The sequence below is a fragment of the Rhinatrema bivittatum genome, chromosome 6 (genome assembly GCF_901001135.1).
Source record: "Rhinatrema bivittatum chromosome 6, aRhiBiv1.1, whole genome shotgun sequence".
In the NCBI taxonomy this organism is placed as follows: Eukaryota; Metazoa; Chordata; class Amphibia; order Gymnophiona; family Rhinatrematidae; genus Rhinatrema; species Rhinatrema bivittatum.
The window spans coordinates 282,357,637-282,371,436 of record NC_042620.1 but is presented as its reverse complement, the minus strand read 5'-3'; the positions used below and the strand labels follow the sequence as shown (position 1 = coordinate 282,371,436).

Here is a 13,800-nt window from a genome sequence, read left to right as displayed (position 1 = left end):
AAGGGACTTGATGATGTTTTCTGCTTGGTAACCGAACGCTCACTGTGCTCTTTCCCCTCTAGCTCTTTCTTTCAGAGCCTGTGTGTGCTGGGTTACTGCATTCTGCCCCTGACTGTAGCCATGCTGGTATGCAGGCTGGTGCTCCTGGGAAACTTTGACACAATTGGTTTCATCATTCGACTCCTTGTAGTAATAGCTATGTTTGCCTGGTCCACCTTTGGTAAGTGTACTTGACCCCAGAACAAAATATGCCGTCCGGGAAGAGAACAGGGTAGATGATTCATAAATGTTGTTGTGATTCTTTTATTAACTTTTTGATATAGGTTCAAGTTATTATTATGTAGCTGGATGCTGCCATATAATCTCTCTCTCAAGTAAACTGTAAATTGCTGTTTGATAAGATAAGCACCCAGTAGCTGCACAGTTGTGTCGGGTTTAGAAGACTCATTGTTACTGTGGCAAGAGCCCCTATTTCTTGCATTGCCCATCAATTCCCTGTGTCTTCTGCGCTGGAAGCAGGAGGAGAATGGGACCAGGTGGCAGTGTAAAATGGGCCTTTTGCAGAAAGGATTTACATAAAAGATATAGGAAAGTATGAGCATTTGTTGCAGGGTGAGAAACGCAGCCAACAATTCTTTCTCTTACCACATCAGGTAGCTGGAAATGCGAGCCTTTAGTCTTAGGGCATTACCGTATACTTGAAAGCTTTGGTGCGGAGTCATGAATGTTCTGCGCCTCTGTAACCCGAGACTCCTGCTAATGCGAGCACTGTGAGCTTTAGGCTGCGCACCAGAGCATGCCACAAAATACTATCAGGTCGATCCTGTAAGGCCGCGGTAATAAAGGTGCGGCAGTGTCAGGCGCACCCTTCCTCCCCGCACGCACAGTTCTCTTCACTAACTCCCCGATACTCTCCTCTAATCGCAATCAAATGCATGCCGCGGCTTTAAAGCGGTAGGGAAGGGTTATGCCCGCGTAACCCATTTTACTGTATAGGCGCTTAATACAGCGCCTATACAGTAACCAGGGTGCGCTGGTACCTGTCATTTCAAATGACATTTGAAATGACAGGCACCATGAAGTGAAAAAAAAAAATACCAAAATATGTAAAAACCTGTGTGTTCAAAAAAAAATAAATTTTAAATACCTGTCGGAGGGCTGCGTGGGTCCAGGCGGCGGCGGCGGGAGCCTGGTGGTCGCGTGTTAAATCTAGGCCGCGGGCGGGTGGGCGCCTGTTCCAGGCGGCAGCGGCGGCGGGGGGACACGCGTTAGTTCGAGACGGTCGGTGGGTGGTCGCGTGTTAAATCTAGGCCGGGTCGCACAGGCGCGCATTCATTCATCCAGGCGGAGGAGCCGGCGGCGAAAGCCGCCAGCTCTGCCTGAATGAATGCGCGCCTGTGCGACCCCTGCGATTCGGCGCTCAAGGCAGTCACAGCATTCATTCACTGCCGGTGGGGGCTGCCGGGGCAGCCCCCACCGGCAGTGAATGAATGCGACCCCTGCGATTCGGCGTTCAAGGCAGTCACATGCCGTGACGTCACGGCATGTGACTGCCTTGAGCGCCGAATCGCAGGGGTCGCACAGGCGCGCATTCATTCACTGCCGGTGGGGGCTGCCTCGCAGCAGTGAATGAATGCTGTGACTGCCTTGAGCGCCGAATCGCAGGGGTCGCACAGGCGCGCATTCATTCAGGCGGAGCCGGCGGCTTTTGCCGCCGGCTCCTCCGCCTGGATGAATGAATGCGCGCCTGTGCGACCCGGCCTAGATTTAACACGCGACCACCCGCCGCCCACCGACCGTCTCGAACTAACGCGTGTCCCCCCGCCGCCGCTGCTGCCTGGAACAGGCGCCCACCCGCCCGCGGCCTAGATTTAACACGCGACCACCCGGCTCCCACCGCCGCCGCCTGTACCCACGCAGCCCTCCGACAGGTATTTAAAAATTTTTATTTTTTTTTCTGACAGGTTTTATGTGTCCCACATCATTACATTTTCTCGATCATCTCTGTATCGCTTTTTTTTTTTATTGTGTTTTATTGTTTTTGAGTGTCTTAAGCGGTGTTGATGGATTTGTTACTAGACTCACAGTCCTAACTCCTACTAGGGGGAGGCGGTAAACTAACACGTTATGTCCGCGGCAAAACAGTGCGTTACTAATGAGATAACCTGAGCGCGCGTTACGGTATCGGAGGGGAATAGCTAATTCCTTCATTATACAGCTAATTCGTTCATTTACATGCCGGGTGGGGAAGGGTTACGCGTCTGTTTTAAGAAGCGCTACGGACGTGCGAAACTGGAGACTGTATCGCTGGTTTGCCTTACGCGTCCGAATTGTGCGCAGCGAGCTCGTTACAGACGAGAAATCTTCAAATGAATGTTACTGTATCGAGCTGTATGTGGGACCCAGTCCCACCCACAGGAGGAGGCAAGAATCACAAATATTGTGAGGGAGAGCAGCTCAAATCAAAGGCTTACTGACCTTTCCTCTTTTTTTTTTTTTTTTTTTTTGTAGCATCTACAGCCTTCCTGGCAGACAGCCAGCCTCCCAATAGAAAAGCCCTGGCCATCTACCCCATCTTCCTCTTCTATTTCGTTATCAGTTGGATGATCTTAAGCTTCACAACTGGGGCCAAAGAGAAGGGTGGCAAGGACTGAGGAGTGTGCTGTGTTGCGGACTGACAATGGCGCCCCGGGTTCTACTTGCAAATGCATCCACGTGCACTTACACAATGCGGCAGACTACTTCCCCCTGGAGATCTGCATCATCATCCTGTCATTCTCTTACACTTATTAAAAACCCTGTGATGGGTCGGCTAGGATGGCCAGCTACCCTCTTTTGTTTAATCTTGCGGTTGTTACTTAAAAAGAAAAAAAATACAAAAAACCAGAAATGTTGTCCTGCTTCTGGGAGAAGGGTAAATCCAGGCTAAACTGTGCTAATAAGGAATTGGCTGAGGCTCCTTCCCCTACTCATCATGGTATGAATTGGTGGCAGTTGGGGCTCTTGTCAGAACATTATTTTACCATCGGAGTCATGTTCTGTCATCTAGGATTTGCTGGTTGGCTGCTTTGTGGGGAGCAGACCTATGCATAGTCCTCAACCCTTCAGTGGGAGCACAGCGATCCATGGCGGACACTTTGGCAGTGACTCTCGCGTGCATGCCTAAAGGAGATTGCGTGCTGTGTAATGGCTAGGAGGCTAGTCATGTTTTTGTAATAAAAGTTCCCTTTTTTTTTTTTTTGGAAAGAGAGAGAAACATGGGGACACAGTTATGTGTACAGTAACAGCAACTTCACTGATTGGGATAGGGTATGACCATAGGTTGCAGATCAGGGCTGGAAAGTCCTATTCCTGTCTCAGCTGCTTAACATCTTAGTTGAATGCTGCAATATTAGAGAAGGCTCCCCTATATATATATAACATATTGCTCTCTTGGAGTCTGGCATTTATCTTGATCATGGAAATACAGTGACTTCTATCCAAGCACAATGTCAAAACCATGCTTTATAATGATATTGATATAAAAAATAAACTAGCAGGGCTCACAGACGTCTGATCGCAAAGCCCAAAGTGCAGAGATGTAAAGGGATGAGAAGAGAGTGCTTGCCTTTGTGTAAATCTTCTCTCTTCAGACCAAGCTGTTGGATGTGATGTGTGTCTGACAGGAGCATGACCTCTGTGGTATTGCCACTTTGCGTGCAGCCTTATTGAACTTCCTTACGTGGCCTTGTAGATATGCAGTGATGGGCCTTGTAGATATGCAGTGATGGGCCTTGTAGATATGCAGTGATGGGCCAGAAAGTCTGTATCAGTCAAGACTGGGCCCTGGCTGGGGGTAAAGTCCCTCTGTCAACTATTGGCACGCCCAACCCAGTGACTGAGTAAAGGTGCTGCTCAGGCCTTGGTTTGCAATCGCTGCAGGAACTCTGCCACCCGCAAGAGCCGAGCAGCACATTCTGATTCCACACGGGATTTCTGTACAGGGAATATTTTCACTTAGCAGCGTAAAGCAAAGTTGTTTACGTGTAACAGGTACAGGACAAACAGCCACACACAGATGACGGCACCAAATCCAGTCGTTTTCCTCTCTAAGCCCAGAAAGTTTAACTTCACCTTCTGAGCGTGCGCTAGCGTCCCCCGCACTGAAGTCTCCTCAGTCTTTTTCCAAGCTAGGTAAACTTCATGGGGAGGAGGAAAGCATTTATTCTGCTGTCCACGGAGAGCACCTGTTACAGATAAGCAAATTTGCTTTCTCCCTGGCCAAGCATAACAAACCACCACACAAGATGGGACTCCCCAGCTAAGGTTTGCTATTTACTAATCTTGATTCACTATGGTAACTTTAGAAACCCGTCTTAGTGCAGGAAGTTTGGTTTGAGTTTTTAAAAATATTTTTTTACAACTGCTTGTCCAAATGCAATATGCGAGAGCTTTTCTAGACAGTAATGTTTTGTAAAACTATGTAAAATAGTTGACCAAGTTGCAGCCCTGCAGATATCCTGGATTGTTGCTGAATTGTAATGAGCCATTGGCATGCCCATTGTCCTGACCTGATGTGCTTTTTTTGAGTGAAGTATTTGTAAATACATGGTTTTATAGCAGTGAGGGAGATGTTGCATCCACCATCTGGACAATCTTTGCTTCTTGACTGCTGATCCTTTTTGCACTGTTCCAAGTTATGAAAAGATGGGTTCACTTTCTGTGTGTGTTTCTGTCCATATAGAACAAAATGGCTCTTCTGCAGTCTAGGATGAGTAACATCTGTCTAGCAGTTGTCGCATGTGGTTTAGGAAAGAATGTTTGTAGTAGTATTTCTTGATTTAGCTGGAATGCTAATACTGTTTTAGAAAGAAATTTTGGATGAGTTCTGAGGAGTCCTCTGAATATTTGTGGATAGGTTACTAATGCTTGTAGTTCTCTTACTCTTCTGGTTGATGTTACCACTGTCAGAAATAAGTAGTCGGTTGGCTCATATGGTGGTTTCATGAGCTGCACTAACACTGTTTTGAAGTCCTGTTGAGGAACTGGTTCTTTTAGGAAGGGTTTAAGATTGTAGAAACCTTTTATGAACTTGGCCATTAATGGTTGTTAAGTAACTGGTTTTCCATTAGTAGTGTTATGATCTGCCGCTATTGCGCTCAGCAGTACACTTATGGAATTTGTCTTAAGTTTGGAGTCCGTGAGATGAAGCAAATACTGAAGTATTTTAGAAGTTGAACATTCAGAGGATTATTTTCTTTGATGTGCATGTCAGTTAGCGAACCGTTTTCCATTTTAAATTATAGGATTTTCTTGTGGAAGGCTTCCTGGATGCTAGCAGAATTTCATTTATCCTTTGCAGCAAATGAAATTGCTTAATTATGCTGCCTTTAATATCTATGCTGTCAGAGCTAAAGACTGGAGGACTGCAGTACTGCTCCTTTGTATTGTTATCAGGTTCCAAATTGTAGGTAAATTTATAGGTGTTTCCTCTGCGAGCCTGATTAACCATGGGAACTAACTCTGTCCAGGCAATTAGTATCATCTTTCCCCTGTCCTGTCTCAGATTTAGAATGGTTTTCACTATTAGCAGAATTGGTAGAAAAGTGTAAACCATTTCTTTGTTCCTTGGAATTAGAAAGGTATCTTTCACTGTTGCCTCTTGTGATGGTCACTGAACAATATCAAGGCAGCATGTTATTGAACTGAGATGTCAATAGGTCTGTTTCTGGTGTGTGTCTCAAGTTGCGAAAAGGCCGTGCAGTATGAAATTGTCAGAGACTATTTGTGTGGTTGTAATTGTCTGCTATTATGATATTCTTCCTTGGGAGATGGATTGCCGAGATGTACATTTTCCTTTTGGCTGCCCAGTTCCATATAGCTATGAATTTTTACAAAGTTGGGAGGAACCTGTTTCACCCTATTTGTTTATTTAAGACATGGTTACTTGATTGTCTGTATCCGTAGGGTTTTGTTTGGCAGCCAGGGCTTGAACATCCACAGAGCATGAAAATTGCTTTCAGTTCCAGAAGATTGTCGTGAAGCTTGGATTCTTCTGACCATTCTCCTTGCATACAGACGCTGCTGAGATGTGCTCCCCATCCTTGGACCAATGCATCTGTCATCGATACTGCCTGTATAGATGATGGGTGAAAGCATTGACCATGTAGCAGGTTTCTCTGTATTGTCTACCATGTTAGTAAATGTTTCACCTCTTTGTTCAGATGGATCTTGTAACTCAATGGTTGAGTGGTTCCATTTATTTTTTAGATGCCATTGAGCCTTTTTCATTGTTAGCTGTGCTTTTGGTGTTATATGCACTATTGATGCCAGGAATTTCATGAACTTTTGGGCTAATATCCAATTCTTCATTTTACTTCCCATGTTAAGCTCGTTCAAATTTGTTCTCTGTTCATTGGAAGATATGCTTTTGCTCTGATAATATTCAGTCTCGTACCTGTGAATCCTAGTTGATTTGATGTGTGTGTTGATTTTTTATAATTGATCAGGAAACCAAGGAAATGCATTGTCTTTTTACAAGTAGTTTTATATTTTTGAATGAATCTTCATAAGATGGAGTAGATCGTAGCCAGTTGTCTAACTGTGGAAATGCTAATACGTTTGTTTCCCTAGATGAGCTGTTACCTCTGCTAGGCATTTGGTGAATACTTTGGTAGCTGCCATGAGATCAAAAGATAGTGTTGGTAGTGTTGATTCTGTAGAGTGACCCAAAAATATTTTCTGTGAGTTCTTTTGATTGGGATCTATTCTTAGACATTTAAATCTCTGAGATCTAATATTTCATGAAGATCCTTTGTTTAGTATTGTCAAAATCCATTTGTCTGATAATTTGACAGCATTTCTTGAAAAATTGAACTCTTCCAGGTCTGGAAATGGGTTTTAATATGCTGGATCTGAGCCAAAACGATTGAGTGGCTTTCAGGGGAGGCTCATTGCTTTGCTTTGCCTCTGAAATCTGGTATTGTTTATTGCCTGGATTTGGGTTGAGGCTGCGGATGGTGTTGCTGATTATTGGTCATTGTCTATAGGTAGAGTATGGATTATTCATCCTACTTTGAGAGTAGAAGTGTGACATTTTATAAAGTTATTGTTTGTACTGCTGTTGGGTTGATGACATTTGATGAGAGGACGTGAAGGATTGAAGAGCGGTATTTTGGATTTTTGTTTCAGCTGTGTACTTCACTTTATCTCAAACAAGTTGTTGCCTGCACAAGATGTATGTGCCAGTTTTTCATGGATGTCATCTCTGATGCTTGACACCCTTAGCCATGCTAGTCATCTTGTTATGATTACTGTTGCAGAAACCCTTGTTAGCAATATTGAAAGTCATCTATAGATCTTGTCATATGCTTTGCACAATTCTTAGTATCCATCATGATTTCATTTTAGGTTTGATTCTCTTTCTCCAGCAAGTTTTGATTGTTTCTGTAATTTCCCAAGGTTATTATGTAGATACTGTATCATCCGTATCTCGTGCAATCCAGTTTAGCATCTTGATAAATCCTTTTTCCAATTTATCAAGAATTCTTGGTTCTTTTCCTAGAGAAGAATTTGAATATGTTTTTGTCATCTTAGCTTTCTTCAGTGCGGACTCTACAGTGATTGACTCATGAGATAGTTGTGCTCTTTCATGCCCTGGGCATTTTTCAATTCTGTATTTTTAGCAATGAGTGGACTGGTGAAGGATGTTTTTCCAGAGTTTAGTTTGGACTTGCATTAAAGTATCTTGCATTGGCAGTACTTTCTACTATTTCGGAGGTTGGATGAATCTGAAGACCCTTTATAATTTGCTCATTTCCTCTTCAGCACTGGTAGTTCTCGACTCGATGACTCTGGGTCTGCGCTGTGCTTCTTAGGCACAGGCATGTCCCGACGCCACCAATTCTATCGCCGTTGCGCCTCTGCTATTTCTGTCCAGAGTTGTTTTTAATTTGTTTTCCGCTTTACCTTGTTTAGATGAGCCTAGATGCTTATATTTGAGTTGGACTTCACAGTAAACAAGTACTTTCAGGGACATAGTTTTCAGGGGCCACAGATAGTGGAATCCTGATCCAATCCAAGGAATTTTAGACAAAGAATGGAAATCCGGCATGGACATTTTGTGTACACACTGTTTATGGTTTTTGAATGGACTTTTCCCTTTTTTATCTGAAGACATCTTGTAAATTCACAGTGAGGCTGTGAGAGAAGTAAATTCCTGATCATTTCGCTGAGTAGACGAAAATAAATTGAGGAGACTCGAGCACAGGAAAGCCTGCTTGTACTGAAAAGGCAAATTTTAAACTTTCTGAACTTTGTGCCGTCTGACCTTCTCCCATCTTGTGTGGTGGTTTGTTTATGCTTGTCCATGGAGAAAAATAATGTACAATTTTAAATCTGATAAGACAATAGGAACCTGGAAATTCTCAGTATGATGAGTGATGAGTTGGAAATCCATTATCTGTACAAAGGGCGTGAGGCAAATTCTCCACACTAGATGTATTTATAAAACTAGTGGTGTCCTGGTTATAGTCCTGATTGTTTGTGCACACAGAGTAGTCTGTACATTCCTTGGCTGGCAGAGTGGCACATTTTACGTACATCTTGCATCAGCTCATCCTAGGGAAGGATGCAGAGACACGAATGTTGTTACTTCCATACATAATCAGAAATTGTCTTGTGCAGTAAGAAGACACACAGGGCAAAAGATGACCTGAAGCTCTTACAGTTAAAAATTTTCTCACATTCCTGTTGGTGACAAGAATTACTCTGGGGAATACATGATGTGTGTGCTACACAGAACAATTTAACAGTTGATGTAACCACATTTACCAGGGATCCATGGTTAGAACGCTGTAATTTACTTATGTGTCACTGCTGAGGCTTGGAATGTGGCCAGAGTGTGCTGGGAAATAGTTGTGAACGTACAAACACTAAAAGTAGTAGCAATTGGTGTGTATCCATTAAATAAATGACATTTCTTATTAGCTTTTCCTATATTTTAAGATGGCCCTCTAATTCCTCAGATCTCCTGGCAGCAGCCACCTGAGTGAAAGCATCACACACACACACATTCGCTTCTTGGATGTGGATGATGGCTTTGACAGCATAGCTCATGTAGAGCAGTTGGGACGTGTATCTGTCTGTGCTGTACATTGGGAAACTCTTCATTTCGTATTGCAGCTCTAAGTGGACTAAATTGGGACAAGTGGGTCTCTGCATCTGCTTACTTTCCAGGAATAGTGAATAAGTGAAGAGAATGTGACTGCTTTATGTTTATAAACAAAGCTAAAGCAGTAACGAGACCTGATTCTCATTTTGTGCAAAATCTGCAGCACTGTAGAAACAGATAGACAGATGATGTGGCAAACACTGCTGTTTACTTCTGTTCCTTCTCTACTGATGTATCTGGAATGTGCGGGCTTGTATTCAACATGCTTTTCTTTGGGTTTTCTCTAGGTGGGGAAATGTTCTTGTTGTTTGATGACAACTTATCTATTAAATGATCCATAATATATTTTTTAAGTTAATAAAGATTTTTTGTATGATCTGGATTGATGGGGTAATGTGTTTTATGCGATGTACTTGTCAGTTGATGCGTTATTTACTGCTAAGAGCACAATCTTTGTACAGCTATAGGGTCATAGTTATTATTTCTTAGCGTTCAGGTAGGTCAATCCCAATGAGTGAGTTGTGCACCACTGCCAGCAGATGGAGACAGAGCAAAAGCTGACATCACGGCTATATAGTCCTGCCCTGACATCAGCCCGCCAGTATTATCCATCTCCAGTAAATGGTGGACATGCATTTCCCTTTGGGGGATTGCCTGTGAGTAAAAAAGAAGAAAAGAAGAAAGAAATTGGAAAGGAGATATTGGAGAGATGAGCTGTCTACATACAACCTGAGGTAATAATGTGCAATCTCTCCCTCAGTAGAATGCCTTCAGTCTGGTAGCTTTGACTGGCATGGACTTAAATACTAACTAGCGGTTACAGGCCTAGAGAGGCTCGGCGGTGAAGGCTTTAGCCCTCTCCCCCCCTAGATGGGACCCATTCCTGCTCGCAGCCAGGGAGGGCTGAGCTCAGGTAAAAAAAAATTCTTAAAAAAAAAAAAAGACAACAGGAGAAGAGTCTGGTTCCTTGGCGTTCAGCTGTTCCACTCATGTCTGGGGAATTCTGTGAGGTGAGGACAGAATGCAGACTCGAAAGGTTGAGCAGGCATTTGGCTAGGCCCCGCTCCCAGGCTTCTCCCATTTTGGTGAGTGGTAGGCCACTGAGGCATTTCAAGCAGTTTTTGCTGTAGGCCATCAGCGTGCGCTTGTGTGTCCAAGGGGGTGTCCATGCTCACCTGTGCGTCCAGTTTGGGCATTCTTCCTTCTGGAATTTGTTGGTAAATTGTATCCCGAAACTGAAAAAAAGTTTTTTGTCAGGGCCAATTCAGAAAGCTGAATAAGGAATGACGTAGAGATGCGATGTGGTAGTGGACGTGTATCTAAAGTGTTTGCAATAACCTGAAGAGCCTCACCTTGTGGAATGTTTGAATATAGTGAGACCACATCTAAAGTTACCAGAAACGTTTTCTCCACGGGAACCTCTAGGTGAGATAATATTGAGATAATCTGAGACAATATTGAGATAATTGAAGACGCACCCAGTAGTAGGATGTGTAAACACTGAAAGAGTTTCTGTATGGCTGCACATAGTGCAGTTTCCACATGGTCTGTGGATACCCCTTAATTTGTTGGTACTTTGAAATAATTCTGTTAACGCTAGTGCTGACCAATGGCGCCGGGATTTGAATATAGATGTGGTCTCACTATATTCAAACATTCCACAAGGTGAGGCTCTTCAGGTTATTGCAAACACTTTAGATACACGTCCACTACCACATCGCATCTCTACGTCATTTCTTATTCAGCTTTCTGAACTGGCCCTGACAAAAAACTTTTTTCAGTTTCGGGATACAATTTACCAACAAATTAAGGGGACGGCTATGGGGGCCACTATGGCCCCTAGCCTTGCTTGCTTATACATGGATAATTTTGAAATGACATATATTTACCCGGCAGACTGGTTTAAGTTCATACATCTTTGGCTGCGTTACATCGATGATGTATTTGTTATCTGGACTGGCACTGACATTCAGTTTTTTATGTTTTTTGATTGGGTAAATTCTTTAAATCCTAATATACAATTTAATTTCTGTATTCACCCCACGCAGATTTCTTTCTTAGACATTTTGATCTCGATAGTTGGAGACCATTTTGAGACCACGCTGTTTCGAAAAGAAACTGACCGTAACACTCTACTATCCTACCATAGCTGTCACCCCAGGGCCCTCCGGGACAATATACCTACGGGCCAATTTTTAAGGCTCCGCCGCCTTTGCACTTCCCGAGCTGAGTTTATCACTCAAGCCCAAACTATGTCTGCCCGTTTCCTGGATCGAGGTTATCTGGCCCGGGTGATAAAGAAGGCATTTAAAAGGGCTTTGTACACAAACCGAGATTGGCTTTTTTTACCATCTCCCAGTCCAGATGACACGGCTAACAACTGTATTTTGCCCTTCTCTATTGTAGGAAGAACGATAGCTGACATGATCCGGCGCCATTGGTCAGCACTAGCGTTAACAGAATTATTTCAAAGTCCCCTTCGTTTTACATTCCGGCGGGGGAGAAATCTACGAGACCGTTTGGTGCACACAGCAGAGCTTAATTTAGAGTATACTCTTAATGAGAGGGGTATCCACAGACCATGTGGACACTGCACTATGTGCAGCCATACAGAAACTCTTTCAGTGTTCACACATCCTACTACTGGGCACGTCTTCAAACTTTATTCACATTCCGATTGCACTACAAAAGGTGTCATCTATGTCATCAGATGCCCCTGCGCCCTACTGTATGTAGGTAAAACTACCAGGATGATAAAAACAAGAATAATAGAACACTGCTCTAACATTCGGTCCCTCAGAATGGACGAGCCCCTGGTATCCCACTGGTCACAGTGCGGCCATTCCATCTCTGCTCTCTCCTTCCTAGTGCTAGAGGTGGTCCTGTGCCCCTCCCGGGGGGGGGGACGACTTCCCCGGGATACTGGGTCGAAGGGAGCAGAGATGGATCTTTACCCTTGACACTGTTTCCCCCAAAGGACTCAATAAAGATATTGAGTGGCACCTTTTTTACTGATGGAGGAAAATCGCTGTTTAGTCTGATTTAATTGGATCTCGCGAGAGGCTTAGCTTTCGCGCCTTTTCTGGTTTAAATGGCTGTCAATTTTGAGGGCGCTTGCGCTCCAGTGATTACTTCTACAGGTATGGGGTTTTACGTTGTAATATCGATTGTAACCTAAGTTGGTCCACTTCTTATGTACTTGTATTGTATTGCAGATTGATACTGTTACCTTGGTCCCTCCCGATGCAGCAGTCGCGAAACACGGGACCGTGTTGGGGGACTCTAAGAAATTATTGCTATTATTGATGGAGTTGCCTAAAGAATATTTGACATAAAGAATTTTCTGAAATAAACAGAATTGTTTGAAATCCTCAGTGGAAGAGAGATTTGTCCTCACCAGTGTGTCTGAAGACTTCAATTACCCCAATATAGACTGGGTAAATGTATCATCGGGACACGCTAGAGAGATAACGTTCCTGGATGGAATAAATGATAGCTTTATGGAGCAATTGGGTCAGGAACCGACGAGAGAGGGAGCAATTTTAGATCTAATTCTCAGTGGAGCACGGGACTTGGTGAGAGAGGTAACGGTGGTGGGGCCGCTTGGCAATAGTGATCATAATATGATCAAATTTGATTTAATGACTGGAAAAGGAACAGTGTGCAAATCCAAGGCTCTCGTCCTAAACTTTCAAAAGGGAAACTTTGATAAAATGAGAAAAATTGTTAGAAAAAAACTGAAAGGAGCAGCTACAAAAGTAAAAAATGTCCAAGAGGCGTGGTCATTGTTAAAAAATACCATTCTAGTAGCACAGTCCAGATGTATTCCACACATTAATAAATAAGGATAGTATGGCAAATTAAAATCTCCGCTAACAATCAACATTCCCTCTGCCCATTGCCTCAGGACTGCAGCGATTTTGTCTATAAAGGGATCTTGGCCAGTGTTGGGTGCGTAAATATTTACTAATGTATATGCTTGCTGACCAATTTTAATTTTCAGGAGTAGGTATCTACCTTCCAAGTTCCAAACCACTGTCTGCACATCTACGGTCAGATTTTTGGAAAAGAGGATGCCAACCCCACTGTATTTACCTTTGACCGTAGCCGAGTACTGGAAAATGATGAGAAATCATTAATTTCTCATGCCGTTTTCTTAAATGTGTTTCTTGACAGAACAGAATATCCGTTTTTGCATTGAGAGCATCTTGTAATAGACGTTTATGTTTATGATGTGTATGTAAGCCCTTAACATTCCATGATAACACTTTAATTGTTCCTTCCATATTTAGTATCACCCCCGATACTCTTCAGTACTGAACACCATTCAAACAGAATACTTAAACCACCCCTTCCTCAAGCACTCCCATCCACCCCTAAACCGTACATTACTCTCCCCCTATCTTCTCCTCCCCACCCCCCTGTCTACTATAGAAGGAATGGTCACTCAGAGCCCCCCCCAGGGACCCGAACCATCATTTTTCCACATATTGATTATTGTAATAGTCTTTACATTGGTTTACCTAAAAATTAAATTCGTTCTCTTCAACTTCTGATGAATTCAGCAGCTAGGTTAGTGTCTTCCTCTAAGCGTTCTGATCGAATCACTCCAATTCTATGCAGACTTCAGTGGCTCCCTATGATGGAGC

At 43.4% G+C, this 13,800-nt stretch overlaps 1 protein-coding gene across 1 annotated transcript in view; it reads left to right on the top strand.

Moving 5' to 3' along the window:
• YIPF6 (Yip1 domain family member 6) overlaps positions 1 to 9,533 on the top strand; it is a 31,577-nt gene extending 22,044 nt beyond the window's left edge. Inside the window, exons 6-7 of the mRNA XM_029607284.1 lie at positions 63 to 220; positions 2,512 to 9,533. Coding sequence (XP_029463144.1) covers positions 63 to 220; positions 2,512 to 2,654 — 301 coding nt within the window. The 3' untranslated portion in view covers positions 2,655 to 9,533. The remainder of the gene's footprint in view (positions 1 to 62; positions 221 to 2,511) is intronic.
• The last annotated feature ends 4,267 nt before the right edge of the window (positions 9,534 to 13,800 follow it).